This window comes from Passer montanus, unplaced genomic scaffold (assembly GCF_014805655.1).
Source record: "Passer montanus isolate IOZ18808 unplaced genomic scaffold, ASM1480565v1 scaffold41, whole genome shotgun sequence".
NCBI lineage: Eukaryota > Metazoa > Chordata > Aves > Passeriformes > Passeridae > Passer > Passer montanus.
The window spans coordinates 7,144,742-7,172,410 of NW_024368930.1; the positions used below are offsets into that span (position 1 = coordinate 7,144,742).

The window sequence follows — 27,669 nt, forward strand, 5'->3', positions numbered from 1 at the left end:
TGCTGACTGGGGCTGGGGGAGAGGTGAGCAGCGGGCAGCAGCGGCAGGGGAAGGCCTTGGGCACGGCGCCCCACGCCCGGAGCCCATTTCCCCACAGCAGGGGCCGTTATCAGCGGCAAATCCTCCGAGCAGTCCCAGGGGGGACCTCCAGCCCTTCCCCTCCACCTAGCCCAGCGCTCTCCCGCTCCGGCCCACGTCAATGCCGCCGCGAAGGTGTCGGAACAATCGCCTGACAAAGAGCTATTTTTAGGGGCCGGGGCTTGGAGCGAGGATACGGCCCGGCCGCTGACAATGGGGGGAAGGGGGCCGGGCTTCCCCCGTGACCACTCGGCAGCAGAAGGACCTGTAAGATTTCCTCGATGACCCAGGCCCGTACAATACAAGGAAAGCGCGAGAGGGAGATACCCCCGGCAGGACGAGCTGCTCCTTTACCTAATGGGAGTGACCCGGGGTGAGGGGCTGCGGGCTCTGGGCCAGCGGGCTCCCCTGGGGGAGACTCCCACAGCGGGAGGGAAGGGGGGGAAGCCTGGCCCTGCTCGGCTTTCCGTGAGGCCGAGTGAGGGGAGGCCAGGCTGGCTCCCTTCTGAAGGCCATGGCGGGTCAAAGGGGGGCAGACACAGCTCAGCACAGCCCCTTCCCCTCCAGGCTGGCTCACAGCTGAGGTGGGAGGACCAGCCCAGAGCTGCTTGTGCCCAGCTAGCCCTGGTCCGAGTGTGCCACGAGCCCAGGCTCCTGCTCGTCCTCAGGCTGAGCCTGGATGCCTTTCCTCCCACCTCGGGGTCTCCCCCAGCTCAGCCTGTGCCAGATGGGTCGGTGGAATGGTGAATGGTCGGTGGACCATTCGCTCCGGCCAGTCCTTTGGGGAAAAAGCGATGTCCTGGGCTGCACGGCAAGAAATTGGGCTGAAGAGGTGAAAGGCAGGGAGAGAAGGTCACGGGTCGCTGGACTAGGTCAGGGCTTGGCCTGGTTGCTGGCTGGGCTGCCGGCTCAGCAGAGGGATGAGCCCCTTCTGTGAACAGCGCCGGGACCCCACGGCTCTGCGGCGGCCCCGGGGTCTGGGAGGGCCGGGCCGGTGTGGTGGAAGGGCTGGAAGGGCTGATGGAAGGGCCAGAGGAGGGCTGAAGAACGGCGGGGACAGGGCTGTGCAAGGGCCAGGACAGGCCCGTGGGAGGGCGTGGGAATGACAGCGGTAAGGGCCGGTCCCGGGGCCGATGGAGGGGCCGGGCAGCGCCGGTACCGGGGCCGATGGAGGGGCCGGTCCCGGGGCCGATGGAGGGGCCGGTCCCGGGGCCGATGGAGGAACCGGGCAGCGCCGGTCCCGGGGCACCTCCGCAGGCCGCAGCCGCCCCCTGGCGGCGGGTCCCGCACACTGCCCCGCACAGGGGCCGGGCCCAAGCGGCCGCCGCTCACGCTCGCGCCTCTCACCGGCGCTGAAGAGGCCGGCACGGACCCCGCCACCTTCCCGCGGCTCACGGGGACACGCCTGGGCACGGAGCGGGGACAAACCCGCGTCCCCCGCGCACCGCCGCCACCACCGCGGACTACAACTCCCATGGCCGCCCGCGGCGTGCTCCACCCTTCCCTGCGCACGCCCCCGCGGCGCGTGGCGGGGCTCGCGCGGCTTCCGTTTCCGGCGCGCCTCGCTCTGGTCCCTGCGGCGGCGGCCGAGCCTTGTGCCTCCGCCATATTGTCTGTGTGCGGCGGCGGCGGCGGCGGTAGCGGCCGCGCCAGGTACCGGCGGCTCCGGCGCCCAAGCGGGGCGCGGCTGCCCCTCAGGAGAGCGGGGCCGCGGCGGCGCTGAGGGGGAGCGGGCAGAGCGGGCGGGTGCGCTGCGGCGGAAAGGGCACGGCCCGCCGCCTGCTGCCCTCGGAGGGGCTCCGAGCCCCCGGGGGGAGCGGGCAGGGGCTGTGGAGGGGCCGCCCCGCTGCCCCCAGCCCGGTGCGGGGCCGCCCGCGGCCGCGCAGGAAGGGCAGAGCCCCGCGGAACGGGGGCCGCCCCCTCCCCCGGCTCTCCCCGCTCGCACCTTCGGGCCGTGTAGGTGTTATTTTCCTAAATTGCTCGATGTTGCCTCTTCCCCCGCCCTGCCCGGAGATGCGGAGGGCACGGGCAGGCCTGCTGGTGCTCGCTGCCACCCCCGGCTGCGCAGGGACTCCGTTCTGGGCCCTGCTGGGCGGGGGAAGGTCGTGCTCACGGCTCTCCGCACCAGTCTATGGAAGCAGGGCTGGTCAGTGCCCCCGCTGGAATTTAGTTAATTGTGCCTTGGGACCGAGAGCAGTGTGTCTGTTGGTAAAATGTGGTTTGTAAGAGAGGGGTGAGATAAGATTGTGGAACCCCGTGTGTGTGAGATCACTTAATTCTTTCTTACTGAGGGCTTCGGGTGAAACCAATAAAGTTTGGGTTGTGAATATTCAAGCAGAGTGGAGGGGCAGGCACTGATCTGTGGGCTCTGGTGATCGGTTGCAGGACCTGGGGCAATGGCATGGAGCTGTGTGCAGGTGGTTTAGGTTGGATATTAGGAAAAGGTTTCTCACCTGGAGGATGGATGGAGACTGAAACAGGCTCCCTGGGGCAGTGGTAACTGCTCCAAGCCTGACAGAGCTCAAGGAGCATTTGGGCAAGGTTCTGAGGCACAGGGTGGCATTGCTGGGGGGTCTGTGCAGGGCCAGGAGTTGGCCTCTATGTTCTTGTGGGTCACACCCAGCCCTGGTACCCTTGAGAGGGTCTCTAGATTTGGGATTGTGTTGCTCAAAGCTGACCCTGGGGCCTTGGGGAGCTGCTCTTGCACTGACCCTGTGCCAGGCTTTGAACGTGGGCACGTGTCCCTGGAGAGGGCTGTGCCATGTGCTTACCTGGCTCCCCAGGGAAGCTCATCCTGGGTGAGCTCCACAGATGGGCTGGGAAGAGCCCGTGCCAGAGGGGACAGGGCACGGTGGCAGCTGCTCAGAGCAGAGCAAGTGGACAGCCAGCATTTCTGCTTGGGGCTGGGAGTGATTTCTTTGTTCTTTGAACACACTCTCTTCTCTGAAACAGAATTGCTCCAGTTACTCAGACTCAGAGCTGGGGCTTGTGCCATCCTGCCAGCCAGCCGGGTGTTGGATGTGAATCCAGGGTGGATTCCAGGTGCATCAGCAGCTGGGGCACAGGAGTCGCTCATCCTGTGGTTGCTGGTTTGATGTGATATAGAAAAGGGCAAAGTTCCTGCTAGGAGAGGAGAGAGTGAGCTTGGGAGGACTCAGGGCAAGATTTGGGGAAAGTGTGAAGCGTTATCAGTTCCTTAATTAGCCCTAAAACTAGGATTAGGGTAATGTTCCAGTTCCTGCAGCGTGGGCACACAGTGTCTGTAACTGGAAGATGAAAATTGGGATTGGGATGTCTGGTCCCAGGTGCAGGGCAGGGAGATCTGCACTCAGGAGATCTGCCTGTGCCTGGAATCCCTCTTCTCTTTGGGTGACTCCAGACAGGGAAGGTGAATTGTAATTGTAAAGGTCCAGACATGGTAGAATTGTAATTGTAAAGGTCCTGAGCTTTCCCTGCGTGTGCAGAATGTCCATCTTTGGTGCTAGGCACTGATCCTTTCCTTTCATCTTGCCAGTGGGGAGAAGTGTCCATTCTTTCACCTTTCTCTAGTGATTTATGTCAATGCCTGGTAACATAATTTCTGTTGTTAGTGAAATTTGCTGTTTTCTTGTTCCAGTGTGGTAGAGTTGGGTGTGCATGTCCTGCACTCAGAGCAGAGAGCTTGGCTGGTCAGCTGCTGCCTATGGGGAATGGAAGCAGGGTTGGGGAAGGGAACATAATCTTGGCTTTGGCTGCAGCAAAGAAGCAAAAACTCATGCAGCTGAAGATCTGGGTGAGGGCATGAGGCACAGAGCATGGGCAGATGTGGTGAGAGGGAGATGTTGGAGGAGAAAGCAGGCACTTCCAAGTGGGAGGGTCAGAACAGCTTTTCTTGGTTTGGCAGGGCTCATGGGTTCATGGATGGAGGGAAAGGGAGGCTTGTTGGATGTTGGGAACATGGCTCTTTGGAAAAGTGATACTAAAATTGGCAGTAGGTTCTAGCAAATGTGTAGAAAATTGGATCATGGAATGTTGCATGACATTCAGGTTGTGAGGTTTGTGCAGGGGCAGTTAATGGTACTTGTTTGCTTGGAAAAGGCTGGTGAGATGTGAGAATGAAGATACAGACCTGGGATTGGGAATTGACGTGGTAAAAAATGCCATTTCCTGATGGTGAGACATTGAAAGACTTAGAGTTTGGTATTTGGGGCATTTTCAAGTCATGCAGATTAGATTCATCAGCATGGAATGCGTTGGAAGTAGGAATCTCAGGGTATAAAGGATGTTGAAAGGTGGTTATAGATTAGTGGAGCTGTAGAGAAAGAAACTTTCTGCTCTGATGAAAGGGACGTACCAAACTTTTCCCAATTTTATTAAATGGTGGGTGTCCTTACACTTCCATTTCAGTTCTTCTCCATTTTCTCCTTACAGAACTAATTTTCTTTGTCTTTCCTCATGTCCTCTGAGGAGTAAGGGAAAGGAAGACAGGAGAAGCAAATGGGTGACATTGTGGTGGTGTGATTAATTTCGTGTCACATTTCTGAAGAGGCAGGGATTTATTTCTGGGTTACCAGACCTGTCACCTCCACTGTTCCTCCATTATGGAATTGCTTACATTACGATATTTGCTTTAGAACTCTGTGCATGAGATTGTTGCCATCTTAGATCTTATTGTCCCACAAGGGTCTTGAGAGAAAAAAAAAAAAGAAGATGTTTAGATCAGCAAATACTGCCTTGACTTAGTCTGGCTACAAACATTTGTTGCAAGACAGCTCTTGGATAATTTTTCTGAGCTTGGATATCTCCTTCCAGGGGCTTCCAAGAGCTGACTTCCCTGGAATTTACAGAATGTAATTGGAGAAAGGGAGTTCTCCTTTGAACCTGAAAAAACTGCTTGGAAGAGGAGGCTGCAGCTTTTGGAGCTGGTGTTAGTGCTGTTGCTGAATGTGGAGTGCTTTTCCAAGCTGGTTTTTGGCCCCTTTTTCCATCAAGGTGCCAAGCTTACATATTGGTAGGAAAGATTGATGAGAAGTGGGATGGTTGATGTGGTCATGGGATCAATGGTTCATGGATGTTTTCTGGTTAGGAATCCAGTAGAGAAGCAGCAACATGAGCCTGGCCCAAGTCTCCTCTGCTCCTGTTCTCTCACTGCTCTGGACAAATGGTTTTATTACCCATTTCATGCTGCTGCTTTGGGAGGCTGAAGAGCAGAAGGGAAGCTTGGAGTTCTTTGTGGACTTGGTACCACCACAGACTCACATTTGGAAGGTTACAACTTCAATAATTTTCATTTTCCACGGAGTTCTGAGATTTAGGTTATGTCCTCCTTACTGAGTTCTATTTTTTAATTAATATTACCATTTAAGGGAGGTGGTTTCTAAAGCAGGCTGTCCAGCTCCTGCCTGTGTAATGGCTGCATCATATTATGGCAGTTTATTTCATGTGAGTGGTGAATAAATTGTCTGCTAGATGGAAAACAATTTTGAGTCAAGGCAAGAGTTTGGCTGCAGGTTTCCCATTGGCCAGTCTGAAGTGTTAACAGCAGACCTAGAAAATTGAAGTTACTCACTCTGTTTTTGCAGAGAAGGAGGCTCTGCCCTTGCACCTTCTGGAACAACCAAAGGCTAAATTAGTCCTCTTTTAATTAAGCCAAGTTCAGGGAGAGTCCAGCGTGCTAATACAGAATTACATGCCAGAACTTGCTTTCCCTGGGTGGGAATGGTCTTCCTGTGGTGGGAAGAAGTGGCCACAAATCCTCTTGTGTGTCCAGGGAGCTGAAAAGGTGCCTCTCCCTGTTGCTACCAAAGCCTTTGGAGAAGGCATTTTCTCAGAGCATATTTGCACATGTGCGTGTGAGTTGTCAGAAAGTCTTTATTTTTAGTGTTCAGAAAATGGATGAGCGTGGACGCGCACAACAAATTAATTTCCAGTCTAGAAAAGCAAGAGCTCCTGCAGTGTTCCTTCTCTTGCAGCCTTTTTCACAGGTTTTTCTATCTGTTACCAATGTGCTGTTGAATTCCAGCCTTTCTTCCACACTTGGTTGTACTCCAGAAGGGAAAAAGAGGGCTTTTTCCTCACTCTGCAGCATCTAGATTAATTTCAACTGAGCTTACAAATGAAGTTACAAGTTTTGGCACAATGGCTTTACTGGGGGCTTGTAAGGTGTGAAGGAGAGTGCTGATTGCTGAAGTTTAATAGCTGTTTTTTTTTTTTTCCATTTGATTCTTGGAATGGTGGTAGCTGGTTTCATCTTGTGTTAATAATGATAAATTTTTAGAGAATTATGTCAGAACTTCACTTCTGGCAGGGGTTTGCACCGGGTGCCTCTTGCTGAGCCTGCTCAATGCTGGCTGAGGGTTGGAGATGGTTTGTGGTGCATTGCCTGCTCCATGGAACAGCTGATCACAGGGATTTCCTGAAGAAATAGTTACAGGCAGTGGCCTCTGGTTTATCCTTTTGCTCTGGTTATTGTTCCTGCCTCTAGGAATTGCATGATCAGATCAATTAAAACTCTATAACTTTTACAGATGGTTGGTACAAGTCAGTTTTCTGAGTTCTGCCTAAATCCCTCTCTGTACATGAACCATAGGAGTCAAATCAGCTGAATGATTGTCCTGGCAGTACTCTGTGCCTACTAATTAATGAGGAAAACAACTGTGTCACTTAGCAGCAATTAGGGAGGTAGAACTTTCCAGAGGATGCTGCCAGTGGAGCCTGATGTCAGCCCATAGTGCTGCTGAAACATTCCCCTTTGTGAGCCTCCAGGAAGAGTTCCCTGGTGCTGCTGGGGTCTCAGAAAATGAGGTTTTGGTAACTGGAATACTCTCCAAAGCTCCAGCAGTAGGAGATTTAGTTTTGTTAGTGCTCTTGGAAGAAAAAGGAACTGCTTCCTGTTGAAGTATTGCTTTGGCTTTAGGGCAGACCTGAGGGGATATTCCTCCAAAGAAAATCCCCCCGCCTTTCCTGCACTCCCTGCTCAGCCTGAACTGTCAGTTTGGGGAAGAGGTGCGAGCAGAAGAGTTCTGTCCTTGGTTTCTGTTTGGTGTGTGTGTACAGACAAGTTGCTTTGGCAGTGCCTGGTTGTATTGCAGCCATTTCTATCGGGCTGTGTCAGGAGTCCTTGGCACTGGCACTGAGGATATCCGCTGGGTTTATGGGCACTGGGAGTGGTGGCACGAGAAGCTGCAGGCAAGGGAAAGAGGCAGAGCCTGCGCTCGGCTGCTGGGCTTGGGTGTCTTGCTGATGTTGCTGCCCTCTGCAGCTACACGGCCTCATCCAAGGTCAGCTTTGGGGTCTTTGTGTTTTGGGGTCTTTCCCTTTGCTCCATGTGCTGTTGACTAACTTAGCTCTGAAAATAATAGTGATCATGGTCTTGGGGAGTTGTCTGTCACAGAATCCCTGTCACTGCTGCTGGAGGTGATCCCCGTGTTCTGCTCCAGGTCCATTGCTGTTGCCAACACTGATGTTTGCAAAGGACAAATGTCCAACCAGGCTGAGATGCTGGAGACCCACAGAGAGTTTGTGTGAGCTCTGCTAAAATTCAGCTGTTAGAGAAAGCATGACAGACCTTCTGCCAGGAGAGTGTGTGGCACCAGAGCCACTGCCAGGGCACCCAGAGGGTGACAGACATGTAACACGCTGCTTTCCGAGTTGGGAAAGTGGCACAGTGAGGTTTTCCCCAAGACTGGGAGGAGTATCATGGAGTTACAGTAAAACCATTCCTGTGGCTTCCATGTAGATTGTGATCCTCGTTACAGAGGATGACTTTGGCAGGAATCGTGAGGAATTCAGAGAGGAATCAGTGGAGCTGATGTAGGAAGAGCTAATCTAAATTTAGGATGTTTCTTGTGCAGAATTACTCCAAGATGTTTCTTCCAGTATAACTAAACCTGTCAACTGCTTTCCCTACAGACTGGCCGTGTCTTGTTTTGAATTAATCACAACAGTTCATGTTTCTTTTTTAGGGGAATGTTGAGGTCATTGCATTATCATTTGTTATTTCTCTACAGTCGGACACAATCAGCTATTTAAAAGAAATCTGGAAAATAATTTTGGTGGGAAATGCAGTTAAATCAGACTGTGCTTTCCAAAACAATGCCCAGAGAAAAGTTTGATTTCAAACCTAAGCTTTTTTTTAAACTCAAATTTTAAAACCTACTTTTCTGTCAATGTTGTTCCTTTTAGTAGGGAAATGATCTTCAGGAAAGGATATAAAATGTCAATTTTGTTAATCCAGGCTTGTTTCTATTTTAGCTGTAAAATCATAGAAAAATATAGGTTGCAAGGGACTTCTGGAGGTCATTTGTTCCGTACTTGTATTGCTGAAGTTTCAGCATCATGAGAATACACAAATCAGGTTTCTTTTGTGAGGTAGAGCATATTTTTAATGGTGTTGATTACTATTATTTCTTTTAAAAGTAAGCTGGGTGTTGATTGATGTTGACTGCCAGCAGGCAGTACTGTAATATTTAGGCATGTCTTGATTTTTTAATTTCAGTGTTTCTCTAGTAATAGATATTCTTCAAACTCTGAAGGAGCAAGTGCACTTCCCTGGGAGGATTACAGGGCTATGTGAAGGAAATCATCAACATTTTATCTGATAATTGTAATTCTTGCTCACCCTACCAAATCACATTTTTCACTCCTGATTTTAGAGGCTGGGTTTAAGCTTTCTGCTATGAAAGGTAACATCTCGCTTGCAGTTGTAGATGAAAGAAGGGGAATAACCTTTCGATTCCAGACTGTGCTGTAATTCTGCTCCTCTCCACTGACAGAGCTTTTCTTCTCTCCCAACAAACCCGCTGCTGTCTCAGCCTGTTTACAGCCTTAGGCTGGCACAATTGCCACTGTAATGAGCTTACGTGGGGAAAGTAGAAGTGAGAGGAAAGTCTCTAGACCTGTTTGGCCGATCTGTCCACTTTGCTTTCTCCTCGAGAGGAAGGTGAGCTTGTCTGGAATTCATAAAGCTACAGAAATGTTTTCTTGCCTCTTCGAGTTCAGCTTGCTGCAGTTCAGGGCCTGTTTTCCTCCTTTGGGACTGCTGTGGGCTCACTGAAGCAGAGTTCAGGTGGGTCATGGGGAATAACCAGGTTTATGTTTTTTCTGGGTTCACTCCACTCTCTCTGGATGAACTTGGATCTCCCTGGCAATACACTGTTCACACTGAGGGCAAGGCATGCTGTTAACAGCAATCCACAGGGGAGCCAGTGTCAAACGGTGTTTGTGTTCTTGGCTGCATTATTTATACTCCAAACCTTATCCACAAAGGTCATCTCTTGGATGGCACTTGTGAGTTCCTTGGGACACCAGTCGTCCGGGAAGCTCTTGGCTCTCAGCTCACTGGGAGCCTGTGCAGGTGCTGCATCATACTGGGGCAACTTCAGAGGTTTTAAGTTCTGAATGAGTAACTGCTTGAGAGAGGTTCCATGCCAAGAACATTTCCATTTAAAAGGAGGAAAAAAAATCATTCTGGTATTTCAGTTTTTCTGGACTTAAAAAAAAAAAAAAAAGGAAAATTTTACTAGAGGCAAAGTAGGTGTGGTTCGGAGAAACGAATCTGCCTGGATTTCTTAGCTGTGTTTTGTTGCTACTTGCTCTAAGTGGACTAACTTAGCTCTGAAAATAATAGTGATCATGGTCTTGGGGAGTTGTCTGTCACAGAATCCCTGTCACTGCTGCTGGAGGTGATCCCCGTGTTCTGCTCCAGGTCCATTGCTGTTGCCAACACTGATGTTTGCAAAGGACAAATGTCCAACCAGGCTGAGATGCTGGAGACCCACAGAGAGTTTGTGTGAGCTCTGCTAAAATTCAGCTGTTAGAGAAAGCATGACAGACCTGCCAGGAGAGTGTGTGGCACCAGAGCCACTGCCAGGGCACCCAGAGGGTGACAGACATGTAACACGCTGCTTTCCGAGTTGGGAAAGTGGCACAGTGAGGTTTTCCCCAAGACTGGGAGGAGTATCATGGAGTTACAGTAAAACCATTCCTGTGGCTTCCATGTAGATTGTGATCCTCGTTACAGAGGATGACTTTGGCAGGAATCGTGAGGAATTCAGAGAGGAATCAGTGGTGCTGATGTAGGAAGAGCTAATCTAAATTTAGGATGTTTCTTGTGCAGAATTACTCCAAGATGTTTCTTCCAGTATAACTAAACCTGTCAACTGCTTTCCCTACAGACTGGCCGTGTCTTGTTTTGAATTAATCACAACAGTTCATGTTTCTTTTTTAGGGGAATGTTGAGGTCATTGCATTATCATTTGTTATTTCTCTACAGTCGGACACAATCAGCTATTTAAAAGAAATCTGGAAAATAATTTTGGTGGGAAATGCAGTTAAATCAGACTGTGCTTTCCAAAACAATGCCCAGAGAAAAGTTTGATTTCAAACCTAAGCTTTTTTTTAAACTCAAATTTTAAAACCTACTTTTCTGTCAATGTTGTTCCTTTTAGTAGGGAAATGATCTTCAGGAAAGGATATAAAATGTCAATTTTGTTAATCCAGGCTTGTTTCTATTTTAGCTGTAAAATCATAGAAAAATATAGGTTGCAAGGGACTTCTGGAGGTCATTTGTTCCGTACTTGTATTGCTGAAGTTTCAGCATCATGAGAATACACAAATCAGGTTTCTTTTGTGAGGTAGAGCATATTTTTAATGGTGTTGATTACTATTATTTCTTTTAAAAGTAAGCTGGGTGTTGATTGATGTTGACTGCCAGCAGGCAGTACTGTAATATTTAGGCATGTCTTGATTTTTTAATTTCAGTGTTTCTCTAGTAATAGATATTCTTCAAACTCTGAAGGAGCAAGTGCACTTCCCTGGGAGGATTACAGGGCTATGTGAAGGAAATCATCAACATTTTATCTGATAATTGTAATTCTTGCTCACCCTACCAAATCACATTTTTCACTCCTGATTTTAGAGGCTGGGTTTAAGCTTTCTGCTATGAAAGGTAACATCTTGCTTGCAGTTGTAGATGAAAGAAGGGGAATAACCTTTCGATTCCAGACTGTGCTGTAATTCTGCTCCTCTCCACTGACAGAGCTTTTCTTCTCTCCCAACAAACCCGCTGCTGTCTCAGCCTGTTTACAGCCTTAGGCTGGCACAATTGCCACTGTAATGAGCTTACGTGGGGAAAGTAGAAGTGAGAGGAAAGTCTCTAGACCTGTTTGGCCGATCTGTCCACTTTGCTTTCTCCTCGAGAGGAAGGTGAGCTTGTCTGGAATTCATAAAGCTACAGAAATGTTTTCTTGCCTCTTCGAGTTCAGCTTGCTGCAGTTCAGGGCCTGTTTTCCTCCTTTGGGACTGCTGTGGGCTCACTGAAGCAGAGTTCAGGTGGGTCATGGGGAATAACCAGGTTTATATGGTGTTGAACAAGGTTTTCTGGGTTCACTCCACTCTCTCTGGATGAACTTGGATCTCCCTGGCAATACACTGTTCACACTGAGGGCAAGGCATGCTGTTAACAGCAATCCACAGGGGAGCCAGTGTCAAACGGTGTTTGTGTTCTTGGCTGCATTATTTATACTCCAAACCTTATCCACAAAGGTCATCTCTTGGATGGCACTTGTGAGTTCCTTGGGACACCAGTCGTCCGGGAAGCTCTTGGCTCTCAGCTCACTGGGAGCCTGTGCAGGTGCTGCATCATACTGGGGCAACTTCAGAGGTTTTAAGTTCTGAATGAGTAACTGCTTGAGAGAGGTTCCATGCCAAGAACATTTCCATTTAAAAGGAGAAAAAAAATCATTCTGGTATTTCAGTTTTTCTGGACTAAAAAAAAAAAAAAGGCAAATTTTACTAGAGGCAAAGTAGGTGTGTTTCAGAGAAACGAATCTGCCTGGATTTCTTAGCTGTGTTTTGTTGCTACTTGCTCTAAGTGCATGCATCTGGAAGGACAGAGGGTGTAGGAAATTCCTGTACTAATTGGAGTAGGTGCTGGAAGTATGGATCCTTCACAAAATATCAAATTCTCTGTGGGGGGCATGGTTGCCCTTAGAATTAGAGTGTATTGTAAGCATTATAACATCCTTTTTTAAAAATGAGGGGGTTTGTAACTGGTTTAGATTAAAATGTTTTAAAAATCGGAGTCAAAGAGAACATTGAGAGGCTTTTTACTATCTTACTGAACTTTAGGCACAAAATGTCTCAGCTTGCCAAGCTGTTCAGACAACAGGCTACTGTTAGGAGAATTCAAACTTTTAAGAACTGATCTTTTTTAATTAGTAGGCCTTCCAATTAAAACATTCCTATATGGTGGCAGCACAATTATTTGTCTCTGGGCTGGGGCTCTGGGTACTCCCCTGGAGTCTGTCAGCAGGACAGGAGCTGTGTTTGGCTCTGTTCTTGTCTGGGATGAGCAGGGTTCCTCTTGATAAGGCTGCTGTGGAAGAAATCAGCTAATTATCAGTTTGTCAATACTCCAACGGCATTTTTGAAGACAGGCCTGTGTGGGAGAAGCCAGCAGTGAAACTTTGGCATGGTGTTCCTTTGCTGCAGCTGTCATGTAGCCCCTTTGGGTGATACCTTCCAAGGGGTGTCACCACAGGGGCTGACTGAGGAGCCCTGCTCTGTGTCCTTGGCAGTGAGCAGCATGTCAGACTGTGGTTGGGAGCTTTGTCTTCCTCTCTTTGTGACCTCTGGTACATTGCCTAAAAGCTCATGGTTGTTTCCTAGTTAAAGATTTCTCTACCAGAGAAATTAAATTTTTAATGTTGTTTCTGGAGATGCTCAAGGCTACACTGGACCCTGATCTCACCACATCTACTTTGATTAGGTGATGTTGAGCAGACCTCTCCCAATATAAATTATTCTATGATTTTGTCATCAATGCAGGAATTAATAAATGACAACATTCAGTTTGGATTCTGCAGAAATAGAACTCATCTCTTATAACAAGCTCAGGGCAGTTCTCTAGGTGCAGTCATTGCTCATACTGTAGATTTTTCTGCTTTAAAACTGCAGGCTCAACTGATGCTTGCATGTCAACACCTGTCCCCATTATCTGTCCTTATTTGTGTCATTCCCTTCTGCCAAAGAGCTTGGATCCACTGCAAAATAATCCCCCTCCAGGGGCACTGAAGGCAAAAATCTATACAAATTCCTTGGCAGTTTTGAGCAGAGAGTGAGCAGCTTTCAGGCAGGGTAAGTTTGTGTCTGTCTGTAACTGTGTTTGCTTTAAAATTTAGTTATCTGTGCAGATTCTCTCCCCTTCCTGTGTAAAGAATGGTAGACAATAATACCTACCCTCATAAATAGACATTGTGTGCCATTCTTAGAAGCTGCAGTTGATGATTTCCTGAAAAAGCCCTTCTCTGAGCAGCCTGTTACAATGTGCTGCTTGAGCTAGGCTAGAGCTACGTGACAAAAAATAGCCACTGTGAAATTTGATCTATCTTTAGATAATGTGATTGATTTTTCTTTTTTTTTTGTGCTGAAACTGATCTTGCTAAGCTGGGTGAGGGGAGCAGTCACGTGTGCTTTATTTATACTGGATTGTGCTTAAAAATTAAAATTGCTAAGTCATCTGAGACATGTATAAGTTCAGTTAATTCCTTCACAAGGAGTATTGGGCAGAGGAAATGGGCCAGTGCATCTCCTGCCAGAAGCACAGGGAGTGAGAAGAAACACAAACACAGTGACTGAACGTTGAAATCTAATAAATTTCACTGTACTAAACTGTTCTAGTAAACTTGCATGCTCTAGTAATGCCTGGGGACATCTAATTTCTAAGTGTCTGAGTCATGCCACATAAATGCTTTGAGGTCTTAGATGATTGCTGCCTCATCTTCTGAAATTGTGTTTTGTGAGAGGACTAGCGTTTTATCCAGGAATAGACTTCTTATATCTTGAGGAATGCTTCATATTCTTCCATTAGCTGGACACACAGCTGAAGTGCCTCATCTTTTATTGGTCTGAGGCCTCAGTCACCCTTCCATAGTGGATTTTGGGATAGTGCTGTGTCCCTGTTTATCCTTTGGACTGGATTATTCCACCCTGTCTACCTGAAGCTGCCACCAACACCATTTGTGTGTCAGTAGGTCAAAAAATATCCCATTGCTGAGCTCTGTCCCACCTAAGGAGGCTTTGTCCATGTCAGAGAGGCTTTGTCCATGTCAGAGAGCCCTTGCAGGCACTTCTGCCTCTGGAAGCAGGACCAGCTGCTGGTCAGGTTGTGTGACACGGTGAAGGACATCAGACCTGTGTTCCCCAGGTCCTCTGCCATCTTCACAGCCAGTGGGTCTTGCTGGGTCCTCACAGGAGCTGCAGACCTCAAATAAACAACAGGACTCTGTAGAGCAGGATTTTGCTTCTAGAGTTTTCTTCTGTTCTGACATCTCCTAGTAGCTTAAGCTACTAGAGACCTGCTCCGAGCAGATTTCTTGGTCTTTCTCATTAATATGTGATTAATGGGGCTGTTACTTCCTTCTGCAGTCTGGCAGTTGCCCATTTTCTGTGGAGGGATAAGATTGGCATAGCAAGTTAGAATATTAGTTTAGATAACAGTGTTGCCCACTGTTGGAGCACATACACAGGGCTGCACGGCCCTGCCACCTGCTGCTACACACCCAGCAATGCTCCCTTTCCAACACAATAATTTTTCCTGCTCCAATACAGCTCCTTTTGTTGTAAGTTATTTTGAAAGCTGACAAGGGGATTCTTGTATTTAAACATCTAAAAGGCTATTAACTTCCCCTTGTGAATGATTTGAGACATGCAAAGGCACCACATTTATCTTGGGTAGGACAATATTGATACAAAACTGTAGTGAGTTACTGCTATCCTAAATATTCAGATCTGGATGATAAAGTATTCAGACATCTAGGATAAAGGTACAGTGTTTGTCTCTGATCTACAGTAACTTTCTTTTGAGTGGTTTTGACCAGTCTCAATACTGATAAAACTTACCAGAAGCTTTGCAAAAATTGCATTGGAAGGAGGAAGGATTGGAAGTACTTTGGGCAAGCAGAATGCAAAGGAAGAAATTCAGACCCTTGCAGCAGTGCATTTCTTTCATGTTTGAATAAAGCATCATAATCCAACACAGATGCTGCTGTCTTTTTGACAGTCAGATTTAATGTTTTGACTGTTGGAAGTTGTGACTAAAGCTGGTTTCCATCCCAGCAGAATTGATTTTGTTGCATTGGATGGCCCAAGACTTGTGATGGGATGAGATTGCAGCCTGTGGCTGTTGCTTTCAGTCTGGAATTGAAAGGAGGGGATCTGTCTGCAGATACAGGGCACATGGCATTCTTTCCTTTTGGAAAGCTACCTCTTCAACCAGCAGCTGGAAACAAGGTGCTGAAAATTACCAGGTCAGCAGGTTGGTTTGCTGGGGGCCAGTCCTGTGTGAGGGAGAGCAGACAAATGGCGTTCAAGAAATCCCAGGCCTGTGGCTGGGCAGGCTCCAGCCTCTCCTTTGCAGCAGCTTTTAATGATTAACTTAAATACTTTTGAAGTACCTTGAGAATTTAACCTCTGGTTTATGTTCTGTCTGCAGGTGGAGGGATCTGAGGCCTTTCTCCTCTGTCAGCACTGCAGACAGGTCGCCTCTGATTTCACATCGCGCTTCCGCCTGCCAAGCTGTCTGATATGTCGGGACCCGTGCCGAGCAGGGCCAGAGTTTACACGGATGTGAACACACACAGACCCCGGGAGTACTGGGACTATGAGTCTCACGTTGTTGAGTGGGGGTAAGTCTGGGCTGCTTCTGGTTGTCCCTGCACCAGGATCAATCCCTGTGGATCCTGCGTAGTGGTACTTGGGGAGTTCAGGCAGCTGTGCTGCAGGAGGCTTTTTCGTGCTTCTTGGCAGATGGCAAGGGAAAGGATTACAACTTCTCTTCAGAAAAATGTTTCCTATCAAACTTTTAAATTCCCAGTTGTGGAAGAACATTTATAGCAGCTTTCTTAAAAGTTTGAAGAAGTCTTGCCAGGTAGTCGAAAAACATCCCCTTTCAGAGGGAAGAAAATCTATTTCTGAAACAATCCAATCAGTCCTGAGTGCAGGGCTGAAAAGAAACGAAAAGAGTTTCAAACTGAAGTTGCTGCTGACTTGGATAAGTGAAGAGGCTCCACAGACTTAAATAGGTACATGCTATTTTATGACTTGTTGCTCTGTGAGTGCCTGGAAAAGACATGGCTGCTTCTCTTTGAAGGAAGGAGGTGTCTAAATTGAGCTCATGACTAAATTGTCCCAGAATCAGACAGCAGTGGTGGCAGCTTCATAGCTCTGCGTTCCTGCTGGGATATGGAGGGCCCAGACAGGGTTCTGCCCTCAGCTGTGCAGTTCCCAGTTTCTGGAATGTACACAGTCGTCTGAGCATGAGTGCTGCTTTGTGCCCAGACTGTTTTTAAACAGCCTTGCACTTAGATTTTTCCTTGTACTGGCTTTGTTGAATTTTACCAGCATTATACAAGGAAAAATGGAGCTTCCAAATATAGAGAGATGGGATAGATCAGGTTTGCTAATGCTGAAATACATAGTTGGGCTTTCAGTCCATAATTTTGGATTGAATCTGTCTTGGGCAAATAGAAGGTCCCAGTTTTTCTCCTAGCCCTTAAATCATCCAGTTCAGGAGAGGTGAGGCACTAGTTAATCCCCTTTGTCTGTCAAGCGAGGCAGTGATTGAGTGTTAAGGAGCAGTTGATAAATTGTGATGGAAATGAGTGAGCCCTTTGGAACTCTTAACCTTTTCTCTCCACAGAAATCAAGATGACTACCAGCTAGTTCGAAAATTAGGCCGAGGCAAATACAGTGAAGTATTTGAAGCCATCAACATTACAAATAATGAAAAAGTAGTTGTTAAAATTCTCAAGGTGAGCTGGGGATTGGGCAAAAGATAAAATCTGTCTTGAGGTGATCAGGAGGCCAGAAAGGGCTGTTTGATGTTCTAAAACTGAAATCCTTAAAGCCTGGCTTTGGAGTGTCACTCAGTGAAACAGGCCATCTATAAGCCCTGCATTTAAGTCAGATCTCTGCCTGTAAGGAATTAGGCTCTGTCTTAAAGAAGCCCTGATATGCTACACCTTTTTACTTGGAACTAAGCAACATTTCAGCAGCTGACTCAAAATTCTCAGCTTCTCTTAAGTGCCCGTGTCCTGGCAGGCTGTCACAGCCTTGGCCTTCATTTAGTGACCCTCCAATAGCTCACGGACCTCTCATAGTTAAACATTTGCCACATGCCAGTTAAGAAATCTTGGAGTATCACAGAACTGTTCAGGTTGGAAAAGCACTCAAAGATCATCAAGTCCAACCAACACCCCAGCATTCATGTCCCCAGGTGCCACATATACATTTTTTAAATCAGTTCAAGGATGGTGTCCTCACCACTGGAGCAGCCTGTTCCAGGTATTGACAACCCATTCTGTGAAGACATTTTTTTCTGGCATGACTTGAGGCCATTTCCTCTTGGCCTATCAGATCATGTTCAGAGAGCTTTTTAAAAAAATGCCATCTTCCAACCTCTCCTTCACTTGGAATTATTGTCTGTAGCTGTCAGAGTTGTGTGGTTAGAAAGGAGACAGCAGATATTTGAGCCTTTACTGGTGTGATGCATACTCAGGTTAAATTGCAAATGTTTCAATATATTTTGCTGATCTGCAGTCACCTGGGTGTTGTCATCGGGGTGTTGAGCTATTAGCCTCACTTTACTGCAGGTCTTTATCTTACACTTTGGGTTTTTTATTCTTCAGCCTGTTAAAAAGAAGAAAATCAAGCGTGAAATCAAGATCTTAGAGAACTTGCGAGGCGGTCCCAATATAATCACCCTTGCAGATATAGTAAAAGATCCTGTGGTGAGTAAGGGAGAACCTCAGGCAGTACACTGGGGTTATGGGTGAAGTTGCTCTGTTTGATTTCAGCTCTGACCTGGCTTTTTGTTTTCCCCTGCTCTTAAATCCTGCTTTTGAATTGACTGATCAGATCAGCTCTTAATCTGATAAACTTCTTTTAGAGGGCCCTTCCCCCACAGGTCCCTCCAGCCCCTCACTCTGTGAGGAAGAGATACCAGTGAGCTGAGACAAGTTAATTCGCTCTGCAAACAGTGCTGCTGGAGGCTGTGGGCTTAGGCTCTGCTCTCTCTGTCTGAGGGGAATCATAAATATGTCCAAGGCAGAGGGATTTTGTGCAGTTTTAGTAGAAAAGGAACGATGTAATTCATTATCCTAAGTGGAAACATAACATGGCTGAATGCTTTTTTTTCTGTTTCAGTCTCGAACACCCGCTCTGGTTTTTGAACATGTAAACAACACAGACTTTAAGGTACAGTGTGGGATGTGACTTCTCTTTTTTTTTGGGTTTGAAAACCACTCATACTGTCTTTCTGGGGAAGGGAAAGTATGTAGGATAGGTATTTCCTTCCAGGATAGGAAATGCTTTTAAAGGTAAGTGCAGTTGGGACAGAATTTTGTAATTTGCCCATCAGTACCATTTTGCCACAAAAGTTACAAGATGAGAATGCAGATTCCAAGAGGTACTTAATTAACCTTGGGAGCAAATGAATCTGTTACCTTGTGGTCCATCAGTGCCTGTGTTTTTGAGGCATTTGGCTTTTATGTGTACAGCTATTTATTGGAACCACTTTAAATGTGGACGGCTGTTTATGTGGCCTTCCATACTCCTGGGAATGGGGATTTAAATGTTTCTTTGTCCCATCATACTGACCTGCCTCAGAAGAAGAAAGGCTGTGCAATGCCATCCATCATGCTTGTGCTGGGTGGATATAACCAGAGGGAGGTAGTTTACTTCCAGCTTTGCTCAGACAGCACATCCTGGTCCCTGTCACTATGTATGGGATTTGCAAAGGGGGAGGAACAGACTGATCAGAGTAACTTGAGAAACTTGGACTGTACTTCAAATGGGTTTGGAGAATGCCAGCAGCCCAGAGTGGGAGTTGTTTGGATGTTGAACACTGACATGATGTGTTTGTGTCCCACAGCAATTATACCAGACATTAACAGATTATGATATTCGATTCTACATGTATGAGATTTTGAAGGTAAGTTGGTGTTTGCTGTTCTGGTGGTTTATTTCTAGTATTTGCTCTCAGCTAATCCTGTAGAGATGGTTCTCATGTCACTGATGATAGTGACATCATACCACTAAGGGAAGGAGAGTCCATGGAAGAATTGGGCAGAAAAATAGCAAGTCAGTATCTGTTTTTCAGCATTTTGGTACATTGAGATACCTTAAAATCCTAAATCAGGAGTACGTGTAGCCTCTGAAAAAAGAAAACCGTGAGCTGTTACTGGCTGGGTTTGTGCTCAGGCATAATGTGAGTCAAATGTCTTCATCCATTCTTCTGAACTCAGTAATTTGTCCTTAGGAGCCTGAAGAAAAGGGGCTTGTGTGATCATTAGTGCCTAGTAACTATGCTTCTAGAATCTCTGAAAATCCAGTTTTTATGAGGAAGCACATGAAATAAGCTAAAGACGTTTGTGTAGCTGGGATCTCCCTTTGAGAGGGGGGTCTAGAAGCATTTTCTGTGATCAGTGAGTCTAGTCCAGGATCTAACACTGGACAGTCCTGCCATCTAGTTAGACTTGTTATGTGTGGAAATACTTTTGAATATGGTTAACTTGACACATTCTTGTGACTCCAGCATTTGTTTCCTTTCACCTGCAGGCTCTAGATTACTGCCATAGCATGGGAATCATGCACAGAGATGTCAAACCTCACAATGTCATGATTGACCATGAGCACAGAAAGGTAGTGTGGGGTGGCTGGGGGGCAGGGAGGGGTTCTACTTTTCTTTGGCAAACTATTCATCCATCCCTTTGGGTACTCCTGCTAGTGGTACTAGCAGACCTCTGTGAGGGGAACTCTCATGGTGTGGGTAAATGTAAAATGAGAATATTATGCTGCTTTTTGAGGCTTTGCTTGGTCACATGTTACCCACAGGCAGGGCTGTAAGGAGAGGTATTTTATTTAGACTGCTTGGTGATATGGGTTTGGGGAGAATATGTAACCAGACACTCTGATCAAATTAATTGAAAATGGGAGACTTATAAATTAACTTCATACTAAGTTCACCAGTGTCATTCAGCCAATGGTAAGCTGGAGCATCCCTTGAGCCTTTTTTCTTTGTTTTCTACCATTTTTAGCTCAGACTAATAGACTGGGGTTTGGCTGAATTCTATCACCCTGGCCAGGAGTATAATGTCAGAGTGGCTTCCAGATATTTCAAAGGACCTGAACTTCTTGTAGATTATCAGGTAAGAGTTACCAGGACTTCTTACTGACTTTGATATGGAAAGTCAGTGGCATTTCAAGGTAATAAACCCAGAATTCAGGTGTCTAGAGAGCTGAAGCTAAAGACAGTCTGTTCCAAAATGTATGGCAGAAACGGCCATAAAGCCCCTGAATGAAAGAAACAAATGAGTAGTCTCAGGACCTGAGGAAGAGCTGCAGAACTATCATTATGGATCTTGGAATACAAATGTTAAATATTTTTTTAGCAAGGCTGTGTTTGCAGTAAGGTACAGAAATGAAACAAAGCCCCTGTGGGAACAGCAAGTACTGCATGAACTTCTAAATTAAGCTATAAAAGCATCCCCTTATCTGATGGCAGTTTGCATTATGGAAATCACAGTGTTCCTGGTGACTTTCAGACCATGCTGGTTCTGGAAAAAAGCACATCCTCACCTGTCCATGGACCCTGGGGAGTCCACACCTTTTGTTGTTTGTTCCAATGCTTCCTTTCCCATCACACACTTCTCAGTGGTTTACAACATTGGAGTCTGCAGTGGAAATAGAAGAAGGCTCTGATCTTTAATATCCTGGCAGACAGGGATGGAATTAGGATACCTGCTGTCCTGCTAATTGCTGTATCCCAGTTTGAGTAACTGGAGCAGTGAGCTGAACAGTGGTTTAGAGATGAAGATACCTGAAGATAGTTCAGTTTGTTTCCAGCATGACATGGCTGTGTTCATATCACCTTGGCGGGGTGGGGGAACCCTGTTAGTTTTGGAGGTCTGTTCTGCTTAATTCATTAGAAATTGAATTGTCCTTCTGGTTTTGTACAGATGTATGATTACAGTCTGGATATGTGGAGCTTGGGTTGCATGTTGGCTAGTATGATATTCCGAAAGGAGCCATTTTTCCATGGCCATGACAACTATGATCAGGTGAGAGCTGGTCATGTACAATGTCTGTTCTCTTAGCACCATGAAGCTTTCCTGCTCAGGCTTCTATCAAGTCATCCAGAGAATTTTTAAGCCTTTCTCTAATGGCTTCTTAGCTCAGTTTGAAGCCACATTCCTTTTCTCAAGTGTGCAAGATTATGTAACCAATTAAATAGAAATGGATTTATAGAGCTTTGTACTTAGGAGCTCCTCAGTAGGTGTCTGGGAAAAGCTGTAGAAATAATTATATTAAGTCTGATGTGTTCCAGTACATAGTTTGACTATTCCTGAGGTTATGTGGAAACCCCCTGCCACTACTCACTCTTCCCCCCCTCTGTATAGAAGCTGTGAATTTGGTACAGGTTTATACAGATTCTGAAATCTTTGATGTGTTGCCTTTGGGCCAAAATTTTTATTTTTAAACTTTTACCACATGCTCAGCATGTGACTGCCATGCAAATATTCTGGAACAGGGACCTTGTATTCTCAAACCTTTATTCTGGAGCTCTCTGGGGTGGGCTTCACCTTTCACATGCAAGATCCAGAGTTTCTGCTTTTTTTACCAGTTATCCTTGCCTTCCCCTCTGTTGGTTTGGAATATTTTCATGCTATTAAGGAAGGTGGTGTTGCGAGGTCTCAGGTTTTAGAGATTTTAGGGTCTGTGGCTCCCTCCTGGCTGCCCTGGGGTACTGAGCTCCAGCTGTGACTAGAGGCCTGTTCCTGTTACCTGGGACTGTGTGGCTGGGAAAGCCAGAGCCACAGGCTGACCTTGTGGCTTCTGATTCATACTGCTGGGATCAGGTTCCAGCTCCCGTGGGAATGTGCTGCCATATCTTCATGCAGGCTCTGGTATTATCATACCTTCATAGCAGTGACTTGTTTTTGTGTTTGTTCCCAGCTGGTGAGGATAGCCAAGGTTCTGGGGACAGAAGATCTGTATGACTACATTGACAAATACAACATTGAGCTGGATCCACGTTTCAATGACATTTTGGGCAGGTGAGCCAAGGTCTGGAGTCTCTTTGGTAGATCCAGACAGTTACAGCTTTGTCAACAGACCTTGAAATGAACAAAAATTTGTGGGAGAAATCAGAGCCAGTAGTTTGGAGAACTGACACTTTGTGCCTTTGGTCCTTTTTGCCAGTGCTTTCCATAGTCCTTTATATGGAAATGGACCTGATGAAAGATTTTTAAATGTCATTCAGGCAATAAAGGAGCTACTGGAGCAGAAAGCATGAAGGGCAAATACTCTCTTCACTCTGGAGGGAAAAAACCAAAATGGTGTTTCTCAGCATTAGAGTGCAGAAAGTCAGGTGCTGCTAGAGATGGAATTTATATGGGATTTTTCCCCCCTCATAGTGGGTCTAAAATTAAAGGAACTCATGTTGGGTGCATAAGAGATGACAGACCCTGCAATTTTAGGCCTGTAATCCATCCTGAGCATTAGTCCTGCTGCTGCCTGGGGTCATGGCAGGGCCGTGCAGGGGCTGTGGTGGCCGAGGTGGCTGTGCTGGGGCTGTGACTGCTGTGCCACCACGTGGAGACACAGTGACACTGCTTCATGTTCTGGAATGTCTCACTCCTGCACTGCTGCACGGAGCAGTGGCCTCCCTCAGGGCTGGGCATCTGTCACAGTTCTTGCTCCTTGAGAAAGTGGTTTTTGGCATCACTGTCCCCTGCCTGGCCTGATCTGGGTCTGTTTTCCTGCAGACACTCCCGTAAGCGATGGGAGCGCTTTGTCCACAGTGAGAACCAACATCTGGTGAGTCCAGAAGCTCTGGATTTCTTAGACAAGCTGCTGCGATACGATCACCAGTCACGACTCACAGCAAGAGAAGCCATGGAACACCCCTACTTCTGTAAGTATCAGCTGCTGTCCTGAGAGTTCTGCCTCTGGGAAATCTCTGTTCCCATGGATTGTGCAGATGGGAGCTGAGAATGGCAACAATGATAAGTCTGCTCTGCAAATAATTGTGCTGGAACTGAGGCTGCTGCTCTCTGTGTGCCACCTCCACCAGCCAAGGAATCAGTGTTGGGTGCCTGTGTCAAGCCCATGAATCAGCAGGTGATATCAAGGAAGGTCACCTAAATCATGTCATTTGGGGCTGCTTTCTGCAGGTGTGCACAGATTCCCCTGTTTGGATAAACCCAGAGAATTCTGGTTTGTTGATAAACAGGCATTTTAACTCCTCTTGCTAAATTGCTTAGTTACTGCTATATCCAGGTCTTGATTTTGCAAGCAGAAATGTTACTTTCACTAATAAATGCTTTTAAATAGTTGCTGTTTCTCACAGATAGTGATATCTAGGGGTTTGAAGCAGCTGCAACAATGTATAATATCAATATTTGCTCAGGTGGTTTGGTTTTGGGGTTTTTTTAACTGCTGCTGAAGGGACCCCTGTAATTAACAGATGGTTGATCTGTGTTACACCTGTTGGAAAAATCCCAGGGAAATGTTTTGCAGGTATGAGCATTAGAGAAGCCAATAGCTTGGAATGTGAGAGCTGGACAAACACTTCATTAACTTGTGTCCACAAAAAGATACACGTAGTGCTGAGCTCAGCAAAGTTTGGAATTCCCTTGTCTGACACAGAAGGTCTGGGAGGCAGGAAGGGGTTGTCCCTGTTCAGGGGAGAGTCATATTTACATGCAGCTGAAAATAGAGTTAGTAAATTGTGATCATCTCATGGATGACAAGTTCTAGTGACACACCTGACAGCTCACAGAGAGGTAAGATGTGTACAGAGACATGACCCATGATTGTAATCAGTGATAATCTTTCTGCTTGCTACACCCATATTCTGGGTTTGGCTTTCTGCAATTACACAGTTGCTTAGCACAGAAAGATGAACTTTGCCGTAATAACCTTTGTCTTTTCCTGTCAGACAGTCCTGCTGAACCCCAAATCACATAATTTAGCTGATTTTCCCTGATACCACGTGACCTTGGTACCCTCTTGAGTGCTTCCCACTGGCGTTGGTGGAAATGTCTGTATTTCAGTAGATGGTGGTTGATGTTATTTGACACAGGCAGAGTGCCAGGCCTGGCTGAGCACAGAGCCCACGGGCAGTTTGTGTGCCTCAGCAGCTCTCTGGCAGCACAGCACTTACTGGTAGTGTGCTCTTCCTAGACCCCATTGTGAAAGACCAGGCTCGGATGGGCTCGTCCAACATGCCGGGTGGCAGCACTCCTGTCAGCAGTGCGAGCATGATGTCAGGTCAGTTCTGCCAGCTCGCCCCCGGGCTTGGTGTGCTGGAGCATTTCTGTGTGCGGGGCGGGTGGGAGGACCAGGAGGGAGAGCTCAGCAGGCAGGGTGGTGTTGGGTCATCTCCCAGGATTGGGGACAAGGGCAAGGAGAGCTGCAAAGTGGGTGGGAGGGTCTGATAAGTAAGGCCTTGGGCAGCCTGACCTGTTTTTCTGGTCTCATTTTAAGTTCTTTGCAGTTCATTTTCTGGCAGCAGCTTGAAGGACAGTCCACTGGCGCAGGCTGCCCAGAGAAGCTGTGGCTCTCAGATCCCTGGAATTGTTTAAGGGCCAGGTTGAACAGGGCTTGGGGCAACCTGGTCTAGAGGAAGGTGTCCCTGCCCATGGTGGGGGGGTTGGAGCGAGAGGAGCTTTAAGGTTACCTTTTCAACCCAAACCATTCTGTGATCCTGCCACATCTCTGTCCATCAGTGACACTCAGGGGTGTGCAAATCCGTGCCCTTGCGAGAGCTGCAGAGAATAGTGACAGATCTTTTCTCTCTTTAATTACTTTGGCAGCTCTGAAAATATAACTGACCCACAAAGCTCCCACTCGACTTCAGAAGCTGTCCTGGATAGCAGCGCGCTGTTTTTACTCTAATTCCTGCTTACCTGTCTCTCTTCCAGGGATTTCTTCAGTGCCAACACCTTCACCCCTTGGACCTCTAGCAGGCTCACCCGTCATCTCTGCCACCACCACGCTGGGGATGCCGGTTCCAGCCGCTGCGGGCGCCCAGCAGTAGTGACGGGCTCTGTCTCCTGCTGCCTGAGCTGAGTCAGGTGGGGAAGAGGTTTCCCCCTCCACCTCTCCTCAGGACGCAGCTCGTGCCTGGCAGGGGAAGGGAGGGGATGAACGCTTTGGAGACACCGTGTCTGAACTGTTGCTTGTGGATTTATAGTAGTTCAGTCATTATATACAAAATTATTATAGGCTGATTTTTTTCTTTTTTTACTTGAACTTTTCGTAACTCAGGGGATTCCCTGAAAATACCTACAGATGGAATACTTCTTGGACAGTTTTTCTTTTCCCCCTCCCCCACCCCTCCCAAAAAAAAAAAAAACTAAACAAAACAACTCTTCATGTAATAACAAAGATGAATCAACAGCATTTCCAAGCTCTTGCATCCTGCTGGAAATCTCTTCTCTTCATGTTCCCACCATTATTCCTCCACAAGCCTTGGGGGATTGTGCTGTTCTCCAGAGACTACCAAACCAAGTCTTCATGAGGCAGGGGAGGGGATTCTTAAAGTGCCACTCACGTGAACCCCGTGTCCTGCCTATGTCCCAGCCAGGGTACACTGAGGAGACAATTCCAGTAGGGAGAGGTGGGATAAGCTTAAAAGGAGTAAGTGCAGATAGTGTCCAAAACCCTAATTGGATTGGATAATGTCTCCTTAGGAGTCAACCAGAATGCTAACTCACCCCTTGCATGTAATTTTAGTCTTAAAAATGAAGTTACTGATCCAGTTGGAGTCCTTGGCACCTCCTGAGACAGGTGCTCCTGTAGAGTAAGCCCTGCTCTCATCAGCCCCTTTCTCGTGGAGGGTTCTTCCAGCCATTGCTTGGCTTGGATCTCTGGAATTAATTTGTTATTGGGTATATTGTTTTTAAATTGTTTCTATAGGTTTCGAGCTGGTGGCTACTTAAAGCTGGAAAAATCAGACTGCGCCAAGTCCGATCCCACATCTTCACCCACCATCCCCTCCCTCACGTGCCATGTGGTGAGAATACCAGTTACCTCACAGTCTTGTAAATATGCACTGAGAGGAAGGAGCCAGGAGACGTTAACTTAAACTGAAATGGTAGATCAGTAATTGTGGACAAATATTATCATTGACAACGGAAAAGCACCCTTGTTACAGCCCTGCTACCCCTTGCTGTGTATATATACTTTGTCCTTCATATGTGAAAGATCCAGTGTTGGAATTCTTTGGTGTAAATAAACATTTGGTTTTATTTATCGAGGTTAGATTTAAGTTCCCTGTGTAGAGGCCTCCCTGGGGTGGTCATACACTGACACAGGAGAGGTGACAGCCACATGTGCCCTGGGCAGGCCATGTCCCTGTCACACCCACGGGGAGCAGTGCAGAGAAGCCTTACACAGATGTCACAAAGCCAAAGTTATCTCCTGGGAGAAGGATCTTTTGCCATAACAAAAACCCCTCCTCTTCTGTCTCAGCCATGATGGTGGGGAATCGAGATGATGAACCAATTATTAGTTGTTTGCCTGATGCAACTCACTGGATTTCTGTGACTCGTTCTCAGTCACCTCATGCTAGGCTGGCTGAGCTGGCGTGGCTGCAGGCACAGTGGCCCCTGTCCCTTTCAGTGCCCTCATCCCAGAGCCATTGCAGCTGTTGTTCCGTGGACAGTGAGCGATCTTTGCATTCCTCAGTGGGTGCTGCCGCTGTGGCCTGCAGCTCCTGCTTGTCCCGGGCCCCCATCCCTCCTCTGCTCTGTGGAGAGGACAGACATGTGCTTCCACGTTGCTAATTAATTTTAGGATGGGGCAGGCGGGCTGGATTAAACTGATTCGTGGGACATGGAACACTGCCCCTTTCTGTGAGGAGCGCCAGCAGGTGGATGAGGTTCTTCACCTACACCAGGATAGCTTTCTCCTCCATGCCTTCATCCAGTGGAAATCCATTGTACTTAATCTTTTATATCCTAAAGTGATGTGAAAGTTGGACTGTGTTGACTGTTACCTCAATGTGCTGTACCGTAAAAGCACCCAGTATGACAAAATACAGCTTGTTTGCACTGGTTCTGAGCTATGCAGGACATTTTACCCACTTCTTTCGTTATTCCAAGCGAGGGAGGTTTGCATAAGGATGAGAACGGAAGAGGAAACTGGGAGTGCTGGCTGGCCCCAGTGCCTGCCAGCCCTGCGCAAGGATGCACGGAGCGCTGTGCCTGGAAGGAGCTTCGTGCCCTTGAGCCCTCACAGAGGTGCGGGCTCCTCTGCCAGCGCTGACGGGGGGCTTTGGAGGGTTTACGGGGTTTTTTGCACGGCGGCAGCACCGCTGTGGGTGCGTTACGGCCCCGGCAGCGCTGGGACTGCCTTGTCCGGCGGTCACCGGGGGGTTCGGGTTTGGTTTTTGTTGCTTTTTGTTGCTTTTTGTTGCTTTTACACAGCCTCTGAAGGGCGCGTCCAGGCCGCGCGCCCCCGCTCGCGCATGCGCGGCTGCCTCCGCCCGTGTGACCCGCCTGGGGGCGCCGCGCCTGCGCACTGCGGCGCCGTGACGTCCCGCCC

General features: G+C 47.5%; 1 protein-coding gene across 2 annotated transcripts; it reads left to right on the forward strand.

Annotated features, from left to right (window-relative positions):
- The first annotated feature begins 1,587 nt into the window (after positions 1-1,587).
- On the forward strand, positions 1,588-26,380 carry CSNK2A1 (casein kinase 2 alpha 1). Of its 2 annotated transcripts, XM_039719182.1 has the most exons (14): positions 1,588-1,731; positions 15,551-15,743; positions 16,757-16,868; positions 17,745-17,846; positions 18,262-18,312; positions 18,989-19,048; positions 19,675-19,758; positions 20,154-20,264; positions 21,075-21,176; positions 22,072-22,172; positions 22,884-23,032; positions 24,304-24,390; positions 25,044-25,196; positions 26,041-26,380. In XM_039719182.1, exons 2-13 carry the CDS (start codon positions 15,643-15,645, stop codon positions 25,157-25,159), a joined length of 1,176 nt encoding a protein of 391 aa, XP_039575116.1. In that variant the 5' UTR covers positions 1,588-1,731; positions 15,551-15,642; the 3' UTR covers positions 25,160-25,196; positions 26,041-26,380. The 2 variants fall into 2 exon arrangements, with proteins under 2 accessions (XP_039575116.1, XP_039575115.1); XM_039719181.1 differs by having other exon boundaries at positions 1,589-1,731; positions 25,044-26,378.
- The last annotated feature ends 1,289 nt before the right edge of the window (positions 26,381-27,669 follow it).

Coding starts and splice junctions, on each gene's coding strand:
- CSNK2A1 (XM_039719182.1), top strand. CDS start 15,643: ATGTCGGGACCCGTGCCGAGCAGGGCCAGAGTTTACACGGATGTGAAC. Junction 21,177..22,071: donor GCCATGACAACTATGATCAG/GTGAGAGCTGGT, acceptor GTTTGTTCCCAG/CTGGTGAGGATAGCCAAGGT. Junction 23,033..24,303: donor CATGGAACACCCCTACTTCT/GTAAGTATCAGC, acceptor TGCTCTTCCTAG/ACCCCATTGTGAAAGACCAG.